Source organism: Ovis canadensis, chromosome 5 (genome assembly GCF_042477335.2).
Source record: "Ovis canadensis isolate MfBH-ARS-UI-01 breed Bighorn chromosome 5, ARS-UI_OviCan_v2, whole genome shotgun sequence".
Lineage (NCBI taxonomy): Eukaryota > Metazoa > Chordata > Mammalia > Artiodactyla > Bovidae > Ovis > Ovis canadensis.
Genome location: NC_091249.1, coordinates 106457134 through 106483884, shown reverse-complemented (window position 1 = coordinate 106483884; position 26751 = coordinate 106457134). Strand labels below are relative to the sequence as shown.

At 36.1% G+C, this 26751-nt stretch overlaps 1 protein-coding gene across 3 annotated transcripts in view; it reads left to right on the top strand.

The window, feature by feature from the left end:
* Window positions 1-26751, top strand: part of KIAA0825 (KIAA0825 ortholog) — a 429746-nt gene that overhangs the window by 118409 nt on the left and 284586 nt on the right. For all 3 annotated transcript variants that reach the window (XM_069590144.1, XM_069590145.1, XM_069590146.1), the window contains exons 7-12: window positions 7190-7284; window positions 10272-10499; window positions 11731-11996; window positions 13415-13565; window positions 18464-18654; window positions 21679-21861. In XM_069590144.1, the coding sequence (XP_069446245.1) occupies window positions 7190-7284; window positions 10272-10499; window positions 11731-11996; window positions 13415-13565; window positions 18464-18654; window positions 21679-21861 (1114 nt within the window). The remainder of the gene's footprint in view (window positions 1-7189; window positions 7285-10271; window positions 10500-11730; window positions 11997-13414; window positions 13566-18463; window positions 18655-21678; window positions 21862-26751) is intronic.

The window sequence follows — 26751 nt, the reverse complement described above, 5'->3', positions numbered from 1 at the left end:
CAACAGCACTGGATTGAGATCAAGCAGTGTTGAGACTTGCAAATGCCGTGCATAAGAGCAATAATTAGGTTCATTGAGTAAAATTAACAAAGAACATATATAATTATTCCACAATATACTGAGTGAGTGAGTAAAAGTTTCCCAGTTGTGTCTGACTCTTTGTGACCCCATGGACTGTAGCCTGCCAGGCTCCTCTGTCCATGGAATTCTCCAGACAAGAAAACTGGAGTGAGTTGCCATGCCCTCCTCCAGGGGATTTTCCTGACCCAGGTATCAAACCTGTATCTCCTGCATTGCAGGCAGATTCTTTACCGTCTGAGCCACCAGGGGAGTCTTACCCCAAATTTGTCATCATCTAAACAGCATGGCTGATAAAAGAAAATTCAGTATCATATTAATAATACTTATTATAGAAAGACATTTGTGGGTTATCAAACATAGCATGTGGAAGGAAATTTGAGTGACTATAAGAAATGTCTAAGTATTAGAACATCTTGTGAAATGTGTGTTCTTCATTCATATATTTTTGTAACAAAGCCAAGATTTAACCTGACATAACTTCATGTAAATGACTTCCTGAAAAGAATGATCTTGAGGGAAATCTTTAAGAAAAAATTCAAATCTTTTATTCAGTGTAGCCGCATTAATCAATTCTTATCAAAAGACATGGCTTCTTAAATCCCAAAGGAAACGATTTTTGAATGATTAAAAAATCAGATGAATCTTAGGTTATCCTGATAGTTAATGTTTTGCTTAGAAAACTTGTGTTGGGGTGAAGGTGGTTCAGATCAAGTCATTTGGTTTTTGTGTATTTGTTTTGATTGGAGCATATTTTGCTAATGAAGATCTTGGAAGGAGTTGCCTACTATGTCTGTGTAACCAAAACAATATGATGAAAAATAAGGTTTTTTTTATTCCTTGTCCAGATGTTTAAAAAATATCCAGGTGTTTAACATCACACAGAGAAAATAGAAAGATGATTAACCAAATGTTTTACTCTTTTACTTTGATGTTTACTACTATATTGTATATTTAGCCAAACTGGCAGTGCTTTCAGGAATTTGAATTTGACACAATAGATTTTTGTAGAGACGCAAGACATATTTTCTGAGAAAGAAAGGATATTTATTTATGATATTTACTTGCTTTCGTTTGGTCATGATTCTATGGTTTTCTCTTTTGGTCATTTCAGAAAAATGATATGACATTATTTGACTGCTGTGGTATCTTACTGTATTTCTTTTAGGTCATCTTATCTTGTGGTGTGGCCTCAGGTTTAATTTATGGAGCGCTTCTAATACTCCTTCAGAATAAAGCTGTTCTTCGGGCAGTTCCTCAAATTTTCCAAAGGTGGCATCTGAGATTTATCTAAACCAGGCGGTTTCTTGGCCCTCATTTTTTCTTTAGCCCCAGCAATGACAAAGAGCAATGGCTGCTTCAATTGGATGTAAGAAGAACACTTAGGGTTTGTCTCAGAAGAATCAAAGATTTCAGATCTTCTGAAAGATTGTTTGTACTCTTAGGGGGTCTTAAGAGGGGTCAAATGGCTTCTAAGAGTTCCTTAGCTAGATGGTTACGGGCTTGTATTAGAGAGGCGTATGTAGTTAAGGTAAAGAGGCTCCTAGGGTTTGTAAAGCTCATTACACTAGGACTTTAGCTGTTTCTTGGGCAGAGAGGTCGAAGGCTTCCACATTGGAAATTTGCAAGGTGGCCACCTGGGCTTCTCTTCATACTTTTCATAGTATTATCTCTTGGATGTAGTCTCTTCTACAGATTCAGCTTTTGGTGGGAGGTTGCTTGTGAGCCAGAAAAGAACAGTGAAGAAAAGAAAGACTTGTAGTTCCCACTCAGAGCTGCCAACAAGGCAAGTTGCTTTGTAGTGCACACAATGGGAGCCTATGAAGACCAATTTGGGTGTGAAAGTAGATGTCACAGAGAAGTACTGCCAACCTCTACTCTATGAGAGAAAGCAGCAGTGTGGAAGCTAACCAGAAGTGTAAAATGAACCACAGCGAACTCCGTAGGGAGAGGCTGTTCTGCAGCTGGCATCCCTGTGACCCTCTGCACTCTACTGAGGGCCTTAATCTGGGCATGCTCTTAAAGAAACCACTGTTGATTGCATGCAAATAACTATGCTTTAAAACGATGAGCCAAAAAAGGGGTACCTTTTCTAGACAATGTTAATAAGTGTATAGCATGTCCAATATTAATTTTAGATAGGTGAAATAATTTGTTAAATGTTCAAAGAGCTCATAACATTTGACAGTGTCAAATTTTGAAATTGACCATTTTGAATTCCAAACAAAAATAAAAATGCCACAATCTGTTAAAATCGTGAGATATCCTACTAGTCTAGATTCAGTGTTACTAATCCTGCCTTAAAATAATCCTTTTGGCTTCTCTGTATAGGATTAAATTTTTAAAAATCTTTTTAATTGGGATGGGGTAAGATTATGCTATATAGGTTATCGTAATTGCTCAATAATTCTTTTTCTATCTTACTATAGAATTGCTCACCAGCAAAAGAAGTCTTGGGAAGCTTATTTTTTAATTCATTTTGAAAATAGGCAGATGGTTTTTGTAAACATCAAAGCCCATTACTTTGAGTGAATAAACATAATGTATTTGGAAATGAAATGATAAATACAAGATAATTAAACTTTTTTGTGTTTTAAACTGTAGCTACACAATGACAAATAGTTATTTCCAAGAATAGATCTGTAAAACTTGTACTTTGTATTAATGTTATTTTTCCAGGGTAAATATCTTTTACATCAGTTGTTTTTATGCCCTATCTGTAGAACAGTAAAGTAACATTAAGAATCCAAGTGTTACCTCTTCATGTCATTGACAACTTGATCTTTATCATTTTTTCTTTTTTAAAAAAATTTTTTTTGAATAATAGTCCAGGCATACAGTAAAATTTTTAAGCAAGTTAAAAGGATATATGGTTAAAATAAAGACTTTTTCCAGTTGACTTGGAAAATCACACAAATCTTGTCATACTCTACAGAGATCCTTTTTTATTAACAATTATGTAGAAACACCTCATATTCAGAAAAGCAGCTGAACTGTTTTCTATTGCTGTGTGTACCACAATCACCTACACCTTGCTTTTGTCCTCTTCGTTTTGCTTCCACAATGATGTGGCATATTTCTCTGAACTATGGCTTATGTGTCCTCATGTATATCTGGACAGTAATTTTCTAAAGTGGAATTGCCAAGCAAAAAGCAATGACCATAGAGAGGATGAAAAGACAAGACATAAATTGAGAAAAATGTTTGCAAAATACACATCTGATAAAGGTCATGTATCCAAAATATACAAAGAACTCTTAAAATTCAACAGGACAATAAAAAACTCAGATTAAAAATGAGCAAAAGATCTGGAGAGCTCACCAAAGAAGATACACAGATGGCAAATAAGCATATGAAAAGATGCTCAGCGTCATATGTCATCAGAGAAATGCAAATTGAAACAATGAGATACCATTATGCTTCTACTAGAGTGGACAAAACCCAGAACACTAACACCACCAAATTCTAGCAAGGATGTGAAGCAACAGGAACTCTCATTCATTGCTAATAGGAAAGTAAAATAGTATATTCTGGACGGTTTAGCTTATAAAGCTAAACATTGTCTTACATGATCTAGTAATCACACCCCTAGGTATGTATGCAAATGAGTTGAAAACTTACGTCCACACAAAAACCAGCACATAAATGTTTATAACAGTTTTATTCTTAATTGCCAAAAATTGGAAGCAGCTAAGTTGTCCTTCAGTAGATCAATGGATAAACTGTGGTACGTCAATACATTGGAATATTATTCAGTGATTTTTTTTTTAAAGAGGTATCAAGCCACACAGACACATGGAGAACTTAAATTCAACCTAAATGTATGTTGCTAAGTGAAAGGAACCAATTTGAAAAGCCTACATAGTATACAATTCCAACTATAAGACAAACTGGTAAGCAAAAGTATAGAGACAGTAAAAGGTCAGTGGTTGTTAGGGAGAATACAGAGGAGAGGAGAGCTATTATAGGTGGAGCACAGGTGATTTTCAGAGCAGTGGAATTAATATGTGTGATACTAATGGTGGATGCATGACATTGTGCTTTTGGCAAAACCGTAGACCTGCACAACACAAAAAATGAACTCTAATGTAAATTATGGGCAAACTTAAAAAATTATTTAGCTAATAATAATCTATCAGTATGGGTTCATCAAAAAAGCAAGAGAGTTTCAGAAAAACATCTATTTCAGCTTTATTGACTATGCTAAAGCCTTTGACTGTGTGGATCACAATAAACTGTGGAAAATTCTGAAAGAGATGGGAATACCAGACCACCTGACCTGCCTCTTGAGAAACCTGTATGCAGGTCAGTAAGCAACAGTTAGAACTAGACATGGAACAACAGACTGGTTCCAAATAGGAAAAGGAGTATGTCAAGGCCGTATATGGTCACCCTGCTTATTTAACTTATATGCAGAGTACATCATGAGAAATGCTGGGCTGAAAGAAGCACAGGCTGGAATCAAGATTGCTGGGAGAAGTATCAATAACCTCAGATATGCAGATGACACCACCCTTATGGCAGAAAGTGAAGAGGACCTAAAAAGCCTCTTGATGAAAGTGAAAGAGGAGAGTGAAAAAGTTGGCTTAAAGCTCAACATTCAGAAAACGAAGATCATGGCATCTGGTCCCACCACTTCATGGCAAATAGATGGGGAAATAGTGGAAATAGTGTCAGAGTTTATTTTGGGGGGCTCCAAAATCACTGCAGATGGTGACTGCAGCCATGAAATTAAAAGACACTGCTCCTTGGGAGGAAAGTTTTGACCAGCCGAGACAGCATATTAAAAAGTAGAGATGTTACTTTGCCAACAAAGGCCCGTCTAGTCAAGGCTGTGGTTTTTCCAGTGGTCATGTACGGATGTGAGAGTTGGACTATAATGAAAGCTGAGTGCCAAAGAATTGATGCTTTTGAACTGTGGTGTTGGAGAAGACTCTTGAGAGTCCCTTGGACTACAAGGAGATCCAACCAGTCCATCCTAAAGGAGATGGGTGTTTATTGGAAGAACTGATGTTGAAGCTGAAACTCCAATATTTTGGCCACTTGGTGCGAAGAGTTGACTCATTTGAAAAGACCGTGATGCTGGGAAAGATTGAGGGCAGGAGGAAAAGGGGACGATGGAGGATGAGATGGCTGGATGGCATCACCGACCCGATGGACATGGGTTTGGGTGGACTCCGGGAGTTGGTGGTGGACAGGGAGGCCTGGCATGCTATGGTTCATGGGGTCGCGAAGAGTCGGACATGGCTGAGCAACTGAACTGAACTGATTGGTTCATCAGTTGTAACAAATATCCCACCCCAAATTAAGATGTTAACAGTAGGGGAAACTGAGGGCAGAGTGAGAGGAAGTATATGGGAACCTTGTACCTTCTGCTCAAATTTTCTCGAAAACTAAAACTGCTCAAAAAGCTAAAGTCTATTCATTTTTTTTTTTAAAGTATGGGCATTGAGAGAGAATTCTGAGCCAGTTTGTCATATCTATTTCAACTAACAGTATTTTTGTTACATAGAATTGTTTTACAACTTCTCTGTCCTTCTGAAAAATCTCTACCTTGTATCTTTTGAAAAAAAATTCCATATTTTCTTTAATAACCTTATGGTTTCATTTTTCTTTTTTTAAAAATCTGCTTAATCTGGATTTTATTTCAGCATTGAAATTGATCCTTATTAATGACACTATCTTCTGCAAAAAAAATACAATAAAACATAAGCCACAGAGAAAGCATTTTAGGTTAAATGGTATAACACTGATGTAAAACCTCATCTATGTTGTGATGTGTGTTGAGAAATGAAGCAGGATTCCTCAACTGCAGTCCATGGCCCCTCAAGGACCATGAATGTGTTTTACAACAGGGCTTGGGGATCTCCAGTAGCATGTGTGAGTGTATGTGCGTGCACACAGTCATATTGTGCATTTTGGATGAAGTGTTCTGTCACTTTAATCAAGTTCTCAGAAGCGTTCGCAAATCCAAAATGATTTAGAAACCCTAGAGTTGAGGGAAACTTTTCCTCAGAATAAACTGACAAAATTTCTCAAAAGGATATTATCAACTACCAGATGGAATATTTACCTCTTAAGATAATACTTCTGTGAATTGTATTACTTAGGAATCATTCATAGTTAAGCTTATAGAACCATATTTTGAAAAACCAAACAAAAAAACCCACATATTTTCTTCACGACTATACTTTTCAGGAGGAGCCCTACTGATAAGAATCACTGATATTTGGAAATCTGGTTTGCCCCAGACGTAAGGAGAAAGTGCCTCTTATGATGATTAAAATAAAAGAATAATTAATCATGGTGTACCATCCATCATCATATATCAAGTCTAAGTGAAACCAAAAGATAGTTGCTAAGTCACTTCATATCAAATTAAAGTTTAATGGCTAGAACCATAATAGAAAATGGAAATACTTCTTTTGGGCATATTTATTCACTACATTTTGGTATATTTTTTTTCCCATGGAAAGAATTTTTTAATTGTAAAAAATGAAAGTCGAGGAAGTATTTCCATTTTTTTTAGTTTCCATTTTAGAAGCTAGAGATCATTTCTTATCTGTCTCAGTGTTTGTGTTTTTCCAATGAATTATTGATAAATTTGTTAAGAGTATAACTTTTCTTGATATTCTGGTGTTTATCCACATGCTTTTGTTCTCTTGCTTCCAAATAAGAAATATTAAGGTGTTAAGGAAGACCACCAGCTTTTAAAGCATTACTTTGGAATTTAACGTTTTAAATGAACAAGGAAATTAATATTCAGTTTGTACTCAATTTATCCTACATTATTAACATAAAAATGAATTAATTATTAAAGGATATGATTTTTACAGATTATATATACCTGCATGGTACATCAAATATGAATATAAATAGCATATAAATTCCATCAAGTTGTATGTATAGAAAAGGACTCTGTGTTTTGATTCTGTCATTATCATAATGGAGATATCACCCTACATGTTTTGGGCTGTGTTCTTTGTATCTTGATGTGTGTGTGTTACTGTGGATAGAGCTTTTGTACATAATTAGTAACTTTAACCTACTGATCACAGTGGTTTGTTTTTCTTAATGTACATTTGTGTTTGTTTCCTTTTCTATTTCATAGGAATTTTGGAGGCGTCCAATAGAGAAATTGTAATAGAGAAACCTAGAACAAATGAGACCAGTATTACTTCAGAGCAACTGCTACCAGTAACAGAGGTAAGTGAAGAAAAATGAGTGGTGGTGTTTTATTCATATGCAATAACATTCTCATTTTCCTGTGACTCCATTATGAATCAGAATATCTTGATTTTTACCCTTTGCCACCAAACAAAAACAAAATTGAATTTAGTGGGAGCATTGCTCTGTTGCGCAGTGTGCTCCATGGAAGCAGTAGGGAAGTGGTGGTAAAGAGATCTTTGTTCTCATCCCAACTCAGGGACTACACCTTGAGAATTTGGACTGTAGACAGTTGTTGAAAAGTGACAAAGCGGTAATTAAAAAGGGAAGGAACAAGGAGAGAATAGTTTGAACTAGCCTCTTATTTTAGTGTGTTCCACAGATCCCTTATTTTTCTCAGATCCATCACCACTCTTCCTTCATTCCGTTCTGTATTTTAGAGAAAAACATCCTCTGGGTGTTCTTGCTTTCTGGACCTGGGAAGGTTTGGTTAATGAAAAGCACTGAGGGGAGACTGGAGGGTAGATGCTGGAGAAAATTGGGGGATTCCTCCCACTTGCTCTGTGTTGGGGAACATCTGCAAGAGTAGCTATGGCCCCTTCTCCTCCTCGCTTCTCCCCACATACAGTCCTGTCTCTGGTTTCTGGTCCACAGGGCAGGTTGGCCTCTTTCACTCATTGTGACATTGTGGGATCTTTAGTGGCAGCATGTAGAATCTTCTAGTGGTGACGTGCAAACTTTTAGTTGCATCATGTGGGATCTAGTTCCCTTACCAGGGATTGAACCTGGGCTCCTTGCATTGGGAGCATGGAGTCTTAGCCACTGGACCACCAGGGAAGTCCCTATACATTGTGTTTTAATAAAAAAATCAGAGTAGATATTAAGAAATTAGCATTAGGTAATAGAAGCCCCACCAGGGGCTTCCCTGGTGGCTCAGACGGTAAAGCGTCTGTCTACAATGCTGGAGACCTGGGTTCAATCCCTGGGTTAGGAAGATCCCCTGGAGAAGGAAATGGCAATCCATTCCGGTACTATTGCCTGGAAAATCCCATGGATAGAGGAGCCTGGTAGGCTACAGTCCACAGGGTCACAAAGAGTCAGACACGGCTGAGCGACTTTGCTTTCACTTTGATAGAAGAAAGGGATTCGATGGTGTGCTCCTTGGCACACAGAACAGAAAACCATATTATTTCTTCTTCTTTATTGGATCAACTAGTAAATGTTCTGTATTCTAACTGGAATGTCTATGATTCCAAACATCAGACGGGAAGAGTAGAAGTAAGCCAGTGATATCTTATGTAAAGAAATAGACTTCTAGGAGGAGATTTGAGTAGTAAATATTTTCAGTTTTCTTTTTAAGAGAAGCTATTAATGTTCCTGCTTTTCCATATTTTGAAAAGATACCTTCAAAGGTATTAAAATCACATATAAATGACCATGGACAAAGGTAATCATTATAGCACACACACCACCCTCAAAGTCACTGTGACCGTGGCAATTAATGGCAGTTTCCCCATAACATATTTCCTTGAGTGCATGAATGAATGATTTTAATGAATAGGCATTCCCTGATGGGGGAACAAAAAAGCAGAGTTTTATTGTTGTTGTTAATTTTTATGAAGGTAGGTTCCTTTTCATATTTCTATCATAAACGTGTCTAAAGAAAATACCTATATGGCATAGGACTACACATGCAAAGTTGCACTTAGGAGAAAAGAAAAAAGAAACTATATGAGCTGAGTAGATTGGTTGATTCATTTTATATAATAAAAAGATGAGAGGTAGGCCCTATGATGCTAAAGGTCCAAATAAACTTTAGAAAGGATATGAGAATTACATCTTAATTATAGGCTTAATGAGAAGGAGAGCCACTTTTTCTGATTAGGGAGTTATGGAATCATAGAATTTTAGCTCTAGAAGATAAATCACCTTTATTTGTTCAGCATATGCAAAATGCATTAGATTAATGCTTAGTGAGAATCTTGTATACAAGAAAATTAAGCTAATGATCATAATCTCAGTAATTTTAGACTGAAAGGAACTATAGAAATCACTCAATTCATCTCTTTTATTTTTCTGACAAAAAAACTTGAGATCCAGAGAAATAAGTAATTCAGTTAGAAATATCAAGCCTAGAGTCTTCAGAAGTTGGGGGTAGATAAATTATTGCTGTTAGCAAGATTGCACTGAAGAAGGAAAAGTTTAGTACTAAGCATAGATTCCACCTACTATCCATAATGTATTTATACTTTAGAGAATATTAGAGGGTTTGAGGAAAATATCCATTTGTAAATATGTTGCCACATGAGCCAAAGACCAAAAGAAAACCAAAAATAACACTGGCCTCCATGCCAGCCTTTCCCACTGCCCACATACAGAGCAATGCAAATTATTTTAATTCCTTATTTTCTGGAACAAAAGCAGCGATGCTTACCACTTTATGGGTGGAGAAACAAAATAAAACTCTACAGCAATAAAAATCTAGAAACATGCAGCAGTATATTTTCTCCAAGAAATTTATTTCTTATTGCTATTTTTTTAAGCTTGTCTGGATTTCTGACAGTGAAAAAGAAATAAAAGATTGAATATTAAATGCTGTCTTATGTCACAATACTTGTTAACAATAAACTATAAAAAAGACTATAAAAATCTAATTTAGACTTTATTAAATATATTGAATTTAAAGGTTGCTTTACGTGATAAATAGTAAGTAGAACTTTCAGCTCTCATAAAGATGGTTTTATTGAACTATATTTAAGAGATTAAATTTTGAAAAAAAAGTTTTTTATTAAATCCACTGATGAATTAAATTGAAATGTCAGTATATTACTGTGTATAAAAAATGCACATGTTTTGTATATTGCTTTATTCACTGGGTAATATTTTAGGTTGTAAGAATGGCTTTTACAGTTTATCAAAGAATACCTATATTCAACATGCTGAATGAAAGTAATGCTTTTATATCTATAACACTAGAAACACTTGTTGTTAAGATTAATATAACTGAATATAAATTTATATTTCAGGCTACTTTATTAGATTTTGGCTGGAGAAGTGCATTTAAAAAAGTATCTCTTCCCATGGCACATAGTATAACAAAAGCCATTGAAGATTTTTCTGCAAAAATTCTCCAACAGGAACAGAATGAAAGGTTTTCAACTGTGAGCTATGCTTTGGACCTTGTAAATGTCCTGCCAGTTTGGCAAGATAGCTATGTAGTTCCTGAAGCAGACCAACCAAAGAAAATTGCAAAGGCAAGTGTTAAATGAAATCCTTTCAAATTAGATTGGCATATGATATTTTCTTCATATAAACCATTGCAAAGGGAACCAACAGAAAAATGATGGGATCTCTTGGGAAACCCTTGGCACTTGACCCAGCACCATGTTTTCCTGGTATCCATGGACCACTGTGCTAACAAAAATGGACTCAAACCTGCTGCCAACTTTTCGCTCCATGAATCTGAAGCAACTAAAGAGAGGGCCTCTGTGACTTCCTGGGGACTTGGGAAACAGCCTGTTTGTGTGATACCTTTGAATGATCGCCCCTCCCCCCCCAGGAGAAATTTAGGAGGTTGAAGGAGTTGTTGTCTTTTATTGGTTTGGGCAACCTTTAAATCTTGACTTACATCTTAGTAAATATTCCATTAGCATCAGTGTTACATCTTTGTTTTGAGAGTCACAGAACATACTGAGAAAATAGGAAGTTATGGAAATGGAGAAGTATAGTTATTCAATATTAAGTCTACAGTGGGGTCAGCAACTCATCACTGAAATGTTTTTGAAAGAGAGTTTTCAAAAGTGGCCTTAATCCCGCACTGCCACCTGAAGCTCCAGTACATTCCCCAGAAACACTGTTGGCCTCTTTGGAGAAGAGGCAAGTGAGCCTTTTCATCCATCCATCCATCCATCATACCTCCTTTGCCATTAAGAAGGAGTAAATTCATAATAACTAGTGAAACGCTAAGCGCATCACTCCTAAAAGCTGCTGACTCTATCAATAAGAAAATGCTACATGAGATTGTTTCTGATGCCCGTAGATTGTTTAAGTTAAACTGATACAGCTTCATTTATATGTGATGATTAATTTAAAAAAACACTTTTATGACAGTTCAGCAAAAAAAGAAAAAAAAAAACCAACCCAGGAGTAAGTCAAAAATAATGTAATCATGGATACATATTTTCTGAGTTCAATTAACTACAAATAAAAGTATTGTCATGGAAAGCTATTTCATGAGTTTTTCATAATGTCTCTCTGGCAAACATAAGGTTTGAAGTTTATATGTAGAGAAGTATCATTTTGGTACTTCTTTATGACATAAAACATTTAACTTTCTACCACTGAGACATCGATTATTATGAAGTTGTGTCATTATATTTATGTTTGATGCCAAATTCATTATTTTGGAATTTAGTCTCCCTGTACATAAATTACATGGCACTGTCAGAATACAAATAACTCAGTGCTACCTTTATTTCTCCCTAGTTTTGTTCTGACATCATGGAAAAACTTGACATAATGCTTCCACTGGCTCTGGCATGCAGAGATGATTCTTTTCAGGAAATTAGAGCAAACTTTGTGGAGGCCTGTTGTAAAGTGGCAACAGCTGTCCTGGCCAGACTGCAAGAGAGAAGCAAGGAGTTTCCCTCCAGAGCACCGCTGAAAAACCTGCACGCGCTGCTCTCTACGGCCGTGTATGTCTTCCAGCATTTTATGCAATATGATCGCGTGATGAAAGAAAATGCTAAGAAGTGAGTGTCCTTTACACTAAGTTGATGGCCCTGCTTGCAGTATCATTTATCTTTGGATATCACAGAAGTGGAATCTTGACAATGGTATTTGAGAAGGAGAAAATAATAATAAACATGAGGAATTATTTTCATTTGTCTTGACTAAGAAATGTCAAAAAGGTAGAGCATGGGTTGTATTAAACCAGATACACAGGTAGCAAGAAGGATAGGTATTCCTTCTGAAGGCCCACTGGGATGACCTTTGCATTTCCCAGACTCTCTAGTCTGAAGGAACTATTTTCAGCATGCTGTTATGATGTGACCAAGCAAAGCCTTTCCATTCCACAAGACCCGTTATACAGATTACACTGAAAAGGAAAATAAACTTCTCCCTGTCACACAAAACAATATTTGTGGAAAATGCCCTTCTGTTTGGTTCCTAGACCAACTAGACCATAGGAGCTGGCCTAGAGAAGAGATGCATTTCTGACTATTCTTGTGACCAATGTAAACATATCTCAGAATGCCCATTTCATAGACGCTATCTTTCATGTGTGAAAAGGAAGCATTGACAGTCTCAATGCTCATGTATTTGTGGTCCAAAGAGACCAAATGTTTTCTGGCTAGAGAACATAAATGACCAGATGTATAATCACATGGTCTATCTGGCTTCTCTTGTACTCTCTAGAAGACGGCATGGCCTTTTGCAAAGGGAACGTGTAGACTGGACACTCCAGTGTGAGCCCAAGAATCTAGTCTGTATTCCTTATTCAGCCTTTGCAGTCCTTTTCTAGTAATGAGAGGAAGCATAAGAGGGTGTACTAAAAATAGCTAGAGATAAAAGTAAATTTGGCTTGATGTAGGATATAACTATGATATTTCTTTAATTCCCTGAAGTAGTCAGATGTTGTGATTCATACTCAAATTTATAAACAAAACATGCCAGCAATCCCTTTATTTCTGTAGAATATTGTAAAACAGTTTATGAGATAATTGACAGCTACAAAATTACAATTTTTAAAATAAAGACTGTGTTTGTGGGACGTGTGATAGCTTTATAAAAGTTAGTTCTGACAAATGCATGTTGTTCTCTGTAATAACGATAACCTAATGCCTAAATAATGCACTGATCTCTAATAATAGGCTTACAAAGAATACTTTGATTTTTGAATGATGTATTGACAATGCAGTTTGTCTCAAGCTGAAGCGCATATTTGCGGAACAGCAGATGTACATTTTCAAAGGACTTGTAAAACAAAGACCAGCTTTTTTTTTTTTTTTTTTCCTTTTTGGAAAGTGAATGTGGATGCAGACTTCAGCATTGGGAGGAAATGAATGATTGATATCTAATAATCAAAACCATTTGTAGTACTGGAGATTGTTACCTCCTACTGCACAGGCTTTAAATCTCTGTCTCTTTGATCATTTTCTCTGCACAGACCCATATTCCTGGTGCCTATCCAACGATACCAGGAATTCATCAGCAGTCTGCAGTTTCAGGTTACGGACTACTGCGTCAGAGTTTGTGCTACAAGCATTTTACAGGACGCTGAGAGCCACCATTGGGAGGACTACAAAGCTTTTTATGAGGTGTGAAGTTACGTTTACTATCCCTCCTTTTTACACAAATATGTTTTACTGCCTACCTGCTTTCTGGCTAATTAGAAACATGAGCTTGGCATTACTAACACACGAAGGCTGTGAGGATAATATTTTTTAAATATTGAATTTATACTTGGAAAAACACAGTTCTTAAAAACCTGAAATAATTAGAACACTCCTTCTGCTTAAAAGTAAAAATAACGTAATTTGAGCTGCAGTGTTTCCGTGCTATATAATAGTTGGAATGTAATGGGATACAAGGAAAATTCAAGGAGAAAACAATGCCACAATATAATACTGCAACCTTGTATTGTTTTCAAAAGGATCAGTAAGAGGTATCCTTGCACTTTTTTCTTGTTATATATTTCCATCTGTGTTTGATAAAGATTTTTTATTAAACAGCTTTATTCTTTTTATACTTGTTTTCCCTTCTTATTGTGTGTTCTTATGAGTGTGCTTTAAGACCCATCTGATCATTTATAGCTTACCTATTTTCATTTAACCCATGTTTTGAAATCCCAAATTTCAGCTGAATCAAAGCCTAATGATTCCTAGTGCCATGAAAACCTGGATCAATTAAAATTATTCATCATTAGGCTTCATTAGTTCCCCTTCCTCTGAATCCCATTGATTACACATAAACCACAGTATTTGAAATCCCTTGAAGTGGATTTCAGAGCAGGGTGAAACATTTATAATATCTTAATCAAGATAATCAACATTTTCAAAATGTCATCATCAAGCCCACCTTCCGTAGTTTTTCCAACGTATGCCTTCCTCCAAATTGAAGCTTGTGATTTTGTTTCTTGATTGTCCTGCTAACTGTAGAGTATTGAGAAGAACAGAGTGGAGTTTTATTCAGTGAACTCACTGCTGTCACCTTGCTGACACCATGGCTCCATTTATGCCTGGGTTATTATCATAATAAATGTTGTCACAACAGAGACGAGCAGCTTAGAAGCTTTTTAAAAGGGCTTTCCACGTTTTCTAAGACCATTTCATCTCTCCTTTAGAGGCCCTTCCCAGATACCTTTTCTCTCTGCGAAAGCTTCTATATAGGGTGTTCCAAACCTGACGCGCTTCAGACAGCAGCGAGCAGAATGAAAACGAGAAAGTGGTACGGTGCAGCTGGTAGCCTGAGATAAGAATAAAAGTATTGGTCTCCCCTCTCCTGGCTGCGTCCCAGCTCCCTTATTTGCCTTGAGGTAAACAGAGAGGTTGAAAATGAATCCATCTCATGTTTCAAACTATTTCAACGTGTCAGCGCACTGATGAGCAATTTTATATGATGTTTCCATTGAAGAACAGGTATCCTCTCACTATCCGTCCAACACAGGGATATTATGTTTCCTTTCATGCAAATTGGGAGCTGGAAGAGTCCTACAGTATAAATAATAAGTAGATGCGTTGAGAACCTGTTATTGAAGTTACCAAGTATTTAAAAGAAAAAAAAAACCCAACAAATTACCACGTAACATTCAGCTCTTAGATCTTATGACAAGGCTTTAGCTTCCAAGACAGAAATAACGAGATAGCTAGCCTGTGATTACATGGTACTGTAGCTTCCATATACTTACATGGTCAGTAGTTACAATTTAATTGCAGAGTTAGCGGTGGTTATTTATGCTCAGAAAAATAAATAAATAAATAAAGTGATACTGCTGTTCTGTTTACCAAAAATAAGAACCTTCTAAAAACAACACAGATTTTAAGCGGTTTTGATAACTGGAGTGCCCGACATGGTTTTATCCTGTTTACTACACCCCTCTCTCTTCCTCTCCCCATTATTCCACCTGATTTGTGAAACAGGACTGGTAGGAATGTTTGAAGGGGCGAGGCGATGAGATCTGCCCAACTGGAGGTGGAGGGTGAGATAGAGATCTCAGGGGATCCTATCACCATGTGCAGAGTGTAGTAAAGAAATAGAGAATTTATAAGATATGGAGCAATATTTGCTCATGTATTGTGATAACAAGTGAGTTAACAAGTTCACTTTCTGAACTGTCAGGTTGAAAGAGCCAAAGAGTTCAGTATCTCTCTGATGAGGTGCTGGTCAGATGGCACAGTGGGTGTTCAAATTACATGTTTAAAATCAAGCTTTTGGCATACTTGACATCTGCTCAATTTTAGCAACTTGTGTTTTCTAATAGTCAGAGAATAAAGAATTGTCTGTTCAAAGATAATATTGAGTGGCTTATATAATAAAGCCCAGCTGCTTGTTTCCTGATATATAATCTAAATAAAAGTTCACATCTGTTTGTATTATAGCGGGTCTACAAAAATAACAGATGTTTACTAGCAGAATACTTTTGAAATGACAACAAATAGGGAAACAGGTCAGAAAAATAAATGAATCACATTTAATTTAATGAAAGCCCTTGCATACATGGAAACTATACACATTTTGAAGAAAATTGTGAGACAGATGACCAGTTTGGAATGTTTTTAAGTGAACATGAAATTTATATTTTTAAAAGTCTTAAAAATAAGGATCTTTCACTTTTAGGGGAAGAAATAGGTGTGCCTAAAGTTATTTTTATTTTCTCATTTATTGCTCAAAGGTGGCTATTAAGGAGACTAGTTTTTATATTTTGAAAAATATGAGAAATCATGTTGGCCATATTATTGTGGGCACCCACTCACCAACATGGAGAAAGTATGAATCATTCAGACCAGCCATGATATCAGCTGGGTTGGTTTTGCTTTACTTAACATATAACACAGAAAGTAGTAAAGAAAATAAAATATTAAAATTCCTTTCTTAGCTGAGGAAATTTTGTAAAGTATTCTTTATCACAGAACACACAACAAAGAAAATATAAGAAACTATAATTTGCAACTTCTGCATTAATATTTTTTTAAACAGTTTTGATGTACATCTAGTCAGAAAATCAGAAGTGGTCGGAGTCCCCACCAGTTTGAACTTGACTCTTCGACATTTTGATATCCAAGTTTTCCACCCAACAAGAACAATTCTACTCATAAACTCCATTTGAAGGTCAATAGATAATAACTATAGATTATTATTATTACAGTGACTACAAAAGACTTTAGTAATCAAAGAAATTACCAGAAGAATAATATGTAAGGAATATATACATAAGAAACTATCAAATTTAGGTATAGGAGAACATAAGTTCAGTTCAGTCACTCAGTTTCACTCTTTGCGACCCCATGGACTGCAGCACACCAGGCCTCCCTGTCCATCACCAACTCCTGGAGTTTACTCAAACTCATGTCCATTGAGTCACCCAACCATCTCATTCTCTGTCATCCCCTTCTCCTGCCTTCAGTCTTCCCCAGCATCAAGGTCTTTTCCAATGAGTCAGTTCTTCACATCAGGTGGCCAAAGTATTGGAGTTTCAGCTTCAACATCAGTCCTTCGAATGATATTCAGGTTTAGGATGGACTGGTTGGATCTCCTTACAGTCCAAGGGACTCTCAAGAGCCTTCTCTAACACCACAATTCAAAAGCGTCAATTCTTCAGTTCTCAGCTTTCTTTATAGTCCAACCCTCATATCCATACATGACTACCAGAAAAATCATAGCTTTGACTAGACAGATCTTTTGTTGGTAAAGTAATGCCTCTGCTTTTTAATATGCTGTCTAGGTGGATCATAACTTTTCTTTCAAGGAGCAAGTGTCTTTTAATTTCATGGCTATAGTCACCATCTGCAGTGATTTTGGAGCCCCAAGAAATCAAGTCTGTCATTGTTTCCACTGTTTCCCCATCTATTTGCCATGAAGTGGTGGGACCAGATGCCATGATCTTCGTTTCCTGAGAACGAAGGAAAACATTGGAATTGTTTAAAATGATGTTTGTTTGAGAAATATAAGGAGTGTGCAAAATAGAAATTTTAAGTCAAAGAGGATTACTTAATAAATAAAATAAGTTTTTCTCATTTAACTTTTGATATAGTAACATAATCAGGACAGTTTTGGAAGAACACATTCTTCAAACTTCAAACAATCTGTTTCAAATAATCTTTTAATCTGGTCTGAAGAAAATGAGGAAACTCCTAGCACACCTCCCAGAGAGCCTGTTAACTAATTATTGGTTGTAATTCACTTGAGGTGACCTTCTCATTTCTGCCTGTTTCCCCTTAGCTTTGGCTGCTGTTGGGTCTCACTCTGTGGTCAGGGAAAATTTGACACAGAAAAGAGGTCTGTTGAGAGGTAGATAGGAATGAGAACCTGGCCCTTTGGAAGTATAAAGTACTGTAAAAATACTAAGAAATGATGATACCATCTGCCTGGGCTTTATAAAATTTTGCAAAATCAGATGATTTTAGGATGTGTTTCTAGTACTGTTGTTGAAACTCCACGGATGAAATAGCCTAATATAATCATCTTTGGTGACTCCCACTTTGTTTTCATGCATGTTGATAAATACACACTCTGCAAGTTTGTGTTTGCTCCTGTCATTTCATTGTAATGTGAAATCTAAACCATTTTTAAGATGATCTCAATGATTGTTAATAAGCCCAGAAGAATATACATACTTAATTTAAATGATTACTCTTTAATTTTAGAGGAATCAGCCCACTATCTTAGACTATGCAAGACTTTGTTTAGCAGCTACAAAGATGATCATTTTAAAGTAAATTTTAAACTCCAGACCACGAGTAGGTAAATCAAGGCTACCCTAGGTTAAATGCTCGTGGTCTGGATTTGCACTAGAATATCTGGTCTAGTAATTGAAGTAAAACATATGTTCGTTTGTCAATAAGAATGTTTTACATCTTGTCAAAAATCTTTCTTGGTCATCAAGTGTGTCAAACTCTCCAGCTATTTCCTTTCAGCCTGAACTAATTAAGTTCATAGGAAGCAAACTGACATTTGGTAAGATGCGATCCTCTTGTTTAATGTGTGGTGGTTTTGCCAGGGGGAAAGATGCTCCTTCTCACTCCAGATGTGGCATTATTTCTTCTGGGCGCTTCGTCACGATCTCTGGACCATCCTGCCCCCTAAATTAGCCCAGGAGATACTAGCAGAAGTGCTGGAGAAGTCTTTGAGTCTCCTGGCCTCCAGATATGCCCAGGCCCATCCCAGTTATAAGAGAACCCTACAGATAAGGTAATTGAAGTTGTGAAAACCATTACTTTTCAAGAAAATGTTTGTCAGGTGTATAAAGCAGAATGTGCTTCTGAATCTCATGATGTAACTCCTTGTGTATTTAATATATTTCTAACATCTGAAAGGAAATCATATTCAATTCTCCTGATATACTTAAGTGCAAATGTGGAACTTGAATCAAAATAGCTATGTTCTTTTTTCTCCTTAAAATTGTATGTAAAACCCACTTTTTTTTCTAAAAAGTGAGTCAAGTTGTATTACAATCAAGGACATAGATATCCAAAGGTTAATAAATAAGATAAAGAGAGAAAATTAAAGTCCTGAAATGGAGAGGAAAGCTGCGGTGCTGTGATGAAGTAATTTGAGATTCCAGGCAACCAGGGAATTTTACTTTCCGGCTTTTTTTTTTTTTTTTAATGCCTTTAAATATTGTAGTTCATCTTCATTAAGGAAACTCTTTTGTCTAGTCATTTTTCTCTTAATATATTCTAATTACTTCTTAACTCTTTTCCTTTTCTTTTTATTATATATTACTGAAAAATAGTTCAACAAAATGTGAAATCACAGAAAATGAGGAGCAGCAGTGATGAAGTCTTAAAGACTGAATTATAGGCCAATTCTAAAGGAAATCAATCCTAAAGGAAACCAATCCTGAATATTCATTGGAAGGACTGATGCTGAAGCTGAAACTCCAATACTTGAGCCCCCTGATGCGAAGAGCTGACTCATTGGAAAAGACCCTGATGCTGGGAAAGACTGAAAGCGGGAGGAGAAGGGGATGACAGAGGATGAGATGGTTGGATCGCATCACTGACTCATGGACATGCGTTTGAGCCAGCTCCAGGAGTTGGTGATGGACAGGGAGGCCTGGCATGCTGCAGTCCATGGGGTTGCAAAGAGTCGGACACAACCAACCGACTGAACTGAACTGAACAGGCCAATTCTATGGGTTGTCTAGGCAATGAATATTACAAAAATGTGCATACATGCCAGCAATGGTCTATACAAAGTGAAGCCTTTTGTTTTTATAAACATTCTGACTAATGTAATTGAGACCTGCCTTTTAGGTATAAAAATTTTTTTTCAGATATGTTAGGAACAGCCTAAAGACATCAGAAGGTTTATTATTTTTTTCAGTAGGAATTCTTTTCTGATCAAGCATGCAGCATGTGAGGGCATTTAGGTCTTGCTACAGTGTTTCATAAATACGGTATTTTTGAACAAGCTGTTTTGAATTACTGACCAAGCATTTAAAAAAAAACATTGGATTCTGAAGAAGAGATGGAAAATTCCTTTTGAAAGCAAAGGATACTTTCATTCTTTTCCGTATGTAGCTTACATCACTTTTGACTGTGAGGTGGCAAGTCATTATGAGATACTTACGAAATCAGATTTACTATTAGCTCATGAAATAGGTAGTATATTTAATTAATTAACTGTACTATAGAGACTTTTGGCTTCTATTTTCTGGGTACATAAAAATGTCTTGCAAAGCTAGAGTTATCTTTCCTAGTTTTTATAAATTACATATTTTTATTTGAATGATTAATTCTAAAATATCCATTTTGTAGAAATCAGATTTCACAGGTGTGTGTTTGTTTGTGTCTGGGTGTGTATGTATATGTGTATATATATATATATATATATATATATATATCTTGGGTTTGTAATTCTTTAATTAGCAATTAGAGTGAGTGGATGCAAACTACAGTTAAACCTTCCTAAGGGTGATTCTGGATGCTCTTAGAATTCTAGCTTCCAACTGTCATATAACAAAAACCATGCTATATATATATTGTTCAGTCACTCAGTCGTGTCCAACTCTTTGCGACCCCATGGACTGCAGCAAGCCAGGCTTCCCTGTCCGCCACCATCTCCCAGAGCTTGCTCAAGCTCATGTTCATTGAGTTGGTGATGCCATCCAACCATCTCATCCTCTGTCATTCTCTTCTCTTGCCTTCGATCTTTCCCAGCATCAGGGTTTTTTTCCAGTGATTCAGCTCTTCACATCAGGTGGCCAAAATATCAGAGATTAAGCTTCAGTATCAGTCCTTCCAATAAATATTTGAGGTTGATTTCCTTTAGGATTGACTGGTTTGAATATATATATATATGCAAGGAAAATATTTATTTGATATTAATATTTTAATTTATATTAATTGATTGATATTAATATAAATTAATATTATTTGCATATACATGTAAGGAGAACAAGTATTAAATTTGTGGCAAATATTTGTGACAAATTTATTTAATATTGCAAAGTTCTGAAACTATAAGCTTTTTCATTTGAGCTGCTGGTGCCTTTTTTTTTCACCTCCCACATGCTGGGAGAACATATTGCTCAGTCTTGTACCTTTCTTTTGATACCTTGTACTTGGATGAGAAGATTGTTCTGCTGTCAAATTTTTACCTATCATATGTATGTGGATAATAGAGAACTTTCTTTTAACCTGACTTTTCTTTTGCTGAATTTAATTTCAAAGAAACACTCTTGAGATTCTTGAGGATCTTGATAATGCAAAACAGACTGTTTTTCCTTTTTTAAAAAAAGCACTTCTGCAGCACTTCACTGCTATAGACGTCAGCATCTCTAAAGATAACGAATGGTATTGTGCTCAGCTGTGTCCGACTCTTTGCAACCCTTTGGACTGTAGCTTGTCAGACTCCTCCTTCCGTGGGATTTTCCAAACAAGAATACTAGAGTGGGTTGCCATTTCCTCCTCCAGGGGATCTTCCTGACCCAGGGATTGAACTCGCATCTCCTGTCTCCTGCATTGAAGGCAGTTTCTTTACCTGCTGAGGCATCAGGGAAGCCCAATGCATGATATTATGGGTCAGCTAACACTTGGAAACTCAAAAGCTATCTTTGATGCTTTGTCTGGTTTTGATCTCTGAATCTCTGATATCTAAGCAAATATTTCTATTCTTACATATGTTTAATATAATAGATACAAATGATAGTGTGCATACCAAGAAGAGAAAACAATTTTAACGTGATTTTCTTCTTTTTCTTTCCAACAGACTTGATGTCACAACAATTTTAATTTGCACTGAGAACATGTTATGGTCAGTTTGCACATCTGTACAGAAGCTTTTGAATCCTCATGCATATGTAGATGATAAAATTTTTAAAATTCATACCCACTGTAATAATCTCTTCACAACATTAGTTATTTTGACTTCACCATTAACAGAATTACATCAGTAAGTATCAAATGTATTTTCTTTTTAGCTACTATGTTATATAAAATAATGTAATTTCATGCTGCTTACTGAATTGTGTGAAGTAGCAAGCAGAAATTTATTGAAGCGCAGTTCTGATATTGTGAATTGAACCATTTTACAAACCAACTCTAACCAACAGGGATTTCTTCATTCTCGAAGTTATTTGATCCTAATAATGTGGTATTTCTCTACTGATTGATCCTATTCAGTTGATAAGGCTCTAATACAAGCAGGGATGTTTTGAGCATCATTATTTGAGTTGTTTAAATTCTCAAATTTTATTCATGGATTGATTTGTCTATGAAAAAAATAAATCATATCCCAATGGCTTTATGCGCCTCTTAAAAATATCTTTTAATTTGATATAAATGATTTTCTCTAATAAAAAAGATTTTTTAAATGATTATAAAATGCTCTCTAGTCTGGAAGAGACATAATGTTTCCAGTTACTCTGCCATAGATTTGCATTTTTAGTATTGGGCTTTAGTGACTGGGCTAGTAATGGCAAGTGGAAATAGGAGTAAGTAATGATTTTTTAAATGTTGAAATATTTGCTTAGCTAAACAAATAAGATTCAGGGAAATAAAAAAAATTTGAACTGCTTTTCTAGTTAATTTCATTCAAATTTGTAATATGATAAAAGAAGTTAGAGTAAATCTTATAATAAAACATTAATATACTTTTGTTTAAACCCTCCTCCAAAGTAGTCAGTTTATCTTAAAAGATTAAATGTTGCATATTCTTAGTTTCTTGGATAGTAAAAATTATACAGACTTGTATTTCTTAAGATAAATTTGACAAAGTATTTGTTTCTGTACCATCCTGGTAAAGGCAATATGTAAATCTTGATTTTCGGTAAATTTTGTGTTAGAAATTCTAAGAGTAATTAACAAGTTTTTTCAAAATTTCCCTGTAATTTTCACCCACTCTTGAACTTTCAACAGACCCATTATTTACAGATTGCTTCTTCTGGCAACATTTCCGTTGAGATCTAATTTTAGAAATGGAGAATTCTTTCAGAAAAGGAAAGAAATAATGAGATAAGTTGCCATAAATTTGGGATTATATGCATAATGGTGCATAATCACAAAAAGCTCAAGTTCTGAAGCCCATAATAAATCCTAGTAAACTAAACTGATTTACCATAGATGAAAAAATTACTATGCTCTTAGTTCAATGGGTCATTTCATCTAAGGGGAAGGCCCTGTGAAAATCAGGAACAAAGTTGACAAATTTCATGGATTGGTCATGGTGAGCAATATTGAATTTCACGGTCTGTCACAGATGAATAGAAAAATTTTAACCCCCCAATGCGTTTGTAAAGCAAATAAATTATTATCAAAGGTTGCATATTTTAATAATAATAATAATGTAACATACATTCATTATTGTTAACCTGTGGCCTTTTGATACATTTTTAAACAACTCTACAAGTACTCAGATCTTTGTGATTTGTGCATTAGATATTGCACTGTAACCTCATTCAACAAATTTAAATTGCTAATTTAAACCAGAATTGCAGAGCATTTTATACCAAGCACTGCCTGTTTTTTTTTTTAATACAAAACATAGATAGTGGTTTTGCTTTAAAGCATGAATAAAAGTCTATATATACTTTCATTTTTTATGATTTCTCAGATTATAAAAATTTTCAGATTTTATCCATTCATGTTGGTATAAAATTTTATTTGCTTTCCTAGAGTATGAATCTAATTTTTAAAATATATTTTGCTTTCTATTGACAAAGGAAATCTACAGGGCAACATGTTCCACACCTAACAGGAAAAAAAAATGTGTGTGTTGCAAGAACTCTATTGATTTATTTAGCTTCTTTTCACAGCCAGGATATGAAGTTGTCATATTGTTAGCATTTCGAGAAAAAAATTGTATATCTATCTCACATTTAAAAATTAGGCTGTATGCTTTGAGGAATTGGTTAAAAGTAGCAATCAGATGTTGATAGCATTGAATTTTTATAAACTATGCCTGACATTTGTCACTCTATGTGATATGCCTTTCTTGAAGGTGACTGCTTTTATTCCAAGTAGTTCTGACAGATAAACTGAATGTATTTTCCTCTCTGAGCTTAGCATAGGACTACTAAATCCCAGGGCAGAAATATGATTTTTAAATCTTTTCAGAAAGAATGAAATGTGTTTGCAAAAACGTGTGTCCTTTTTTAACTCTCCTTTGTAGATTTCTGTTAGAATGTTGTAAAAGAAGTACTTTAGGTTTGTCCTCCAGGGAGAGACCTGCTGAAACATAAAATATTCACCGTATATTTTCCAAAATGCTTATCACTTGTGGTTATGCTTATCTTCTTTCATAAAGGCAGTCACGCTGCACTTTCAGACATGTATTCAATGCACATTCACACACATATGCAAATAGTGGTTTCATGTATTACATTTGCTTGCACAGAATGTTACTTTTAGTTTCTATCTAGCAAATTAAAGTTAATTTTTAGAATTTTGGGTAAATACAATTTAGTGTCACTTCATTAAATACTGTTGCCTCCCTAGGCCCTATGATTAAGCACCAGGATTAAACACAGGTGTCTCATCAGGGAGCAAGTTGAAATATTCACCCTCAAGTATTATAGGAAAGTCTGATAAAATTTTTAATGTTAAAATTGAACATTATATATATTTCAAAATGTTTTGATTCATCCTATAAAAATTAGAAGTGGAAACTTTTTGAAAGTTGATTGTCTCCAATGTTACCGCATTTAATAACATGGGAGAATGAATTTCAGTGCAAGTACCAACATGCCAGGCAAAGGCTGGGTCATCAGAAATAGGCCAGAATCTTGATCACTGGGCCAGGGAACGGCAGACCTATCTTTGGGTTCACTTGATGTTACTCACATGACCTTTGAGTCACTAAATTCCAAGGTATTTCAGTGCCCGTTCTGTAGTTTGGTTTCAAACTGGTGCTGGGTGTTTTAAGGTTAGCTTGTTTATTTCTTGAGTTATTTGAAATTACTTCACTGTCCCTAATGAAACAGAACATGTTGGTCTAAAACTTTTTCTTTCATACCTCAAGAATGTCTGGTGCACTGGAGACAGGTGTTCCTCAAAATGGTAAGCAGAGGGGATGCTCATGTACAGTGTTGAGCATCATATGGTCATAAACACAGTAACTTTACTCTTAGGCATATACACAAAAGAAATGCAAACATATGCCCATGCAAAGATTTACACACAGGAGTTCATAGCACCATTTTTCATAGTAGTACAAAGTGAAGAGAACCCAAGTGTCTATCAGCTGGTAAATATATAAACAGTATGTGGCATATCCATACAGTAGCATATCATTCAGCCACTAAAAAGAAATGGAATACTGACAGATGCTACAACAGGGACGAACCTCAAAACCTGCATGCTAAGTGAAAAAAAGCCATACACACAAAGTACATATAGTGTGACTCAACTTATTAGAAACTTCCAGAATAATCAAATCCATAGAGACAGAAAGTCGCGCTTCCCTGGTGGCTCAGGGAAGAATCTGCCTGCAGTGTGGGAAACCTGGGTTTGATCCCTGGGTTGGGAAGATCCTCTGGAGAAGGGAAAGGCTACCCACTCCAGTATTCTGGTCTAGAGAATTCCATGGACTGTATAGTACATGCCGTCACAGAGTCGGACACGACTATCATAGAGACAAAAAGTAGATTAGCAGTTGTCAGGGGCGGGAGAGGAGGGGAGGATGTGTTTCTTTTGATCCTAATGAAAATAGTATAAAATTGCTGCTAAGTCACTTCAGTCGTGTCTGACTCTGTGCGACCTCATAGACAGCAGCCCACCAGGCTTCTCCGTCCCTGGGATTCTCCAGGCAAGAACACTGGAGTGGGTTGCCATTTCCTTCTCCAATGCACGAAAGTAAAAAGTGAAAGTGAAGTCGCTCAGTCGTGTCCGACTCTCAGCGACCCCATGGACTGCAGCCTCCAGGCTCCTCCATCCATGGGATTTTCCAGGCAAGAGTACTGGAGTGGGGTGCCATCGCCTTCTCTGGTATAACATTAGATAGTGGTAAAAGTTGCGTAACTGAGAATATAGTAGAAATTATTTAGTTGTATACTTAAAATGAGCAAATATTGTGGTATGTGAATTATATATCTCAATAAAGTTGTTAAAAATGAATGTGGACTAGACGGAAATAGAAGCAAAAATATGTAAAATGTATTTTTAAAGAAGTATCTGGCAGAATGCAAAAGGATCCAGTAACAGAGTTAAGTCTCTGAGCCATTTTGTTTAGATTAAATGGCTCCCTTTGTTCTCTTCCATCTAAACATTATTTTTGAGGGAAATGTCTATTAAAAAAAATTAAAATCAAATCGCTTTATGTGTGGTTTTAAAAGAGTGAAACACTGGTAAACAGCAAGTCATTGGTTTTGAGGAAGGCCGGTACCCTGAATCTCCAAGTAGCTGGTTCCTGCCTGGTACTCTAGGATCAAGTCTTGTTCTGTTTCTTCACCATCTGGCCTGTTCTCAATCTACCTCTTCGCTCTATACCACCCAAGACTGACTTCACAGATGGCCCCTGTAATTCACCCTCCTTTTCACTAAGCAAAGTCTGACAATGTCTTCTGTTTATTCACTCCTTTTTTTAGGAAAAAAACAAAAAACAAAAAACACAGTATTTACTCTGTAGGAAGATCCCCTGGAGAAGGGAATAGCAGCCCACTCCAGTACTCTTGGGGCTTCCTTGGCAGCTCAGATGGTAAAGAATCTGCCTGTAATGCAGGAGACTCAGGTTCAGTCCCTGAGTTGGGAAGATCCCCTGGAGGAGGGAACAGCTACCCATTCCGATATCCTGCCTGGAGTCCATGGACAGAGGAGCCTGATGGGCTACAGTCCATGGGGTCTCAGA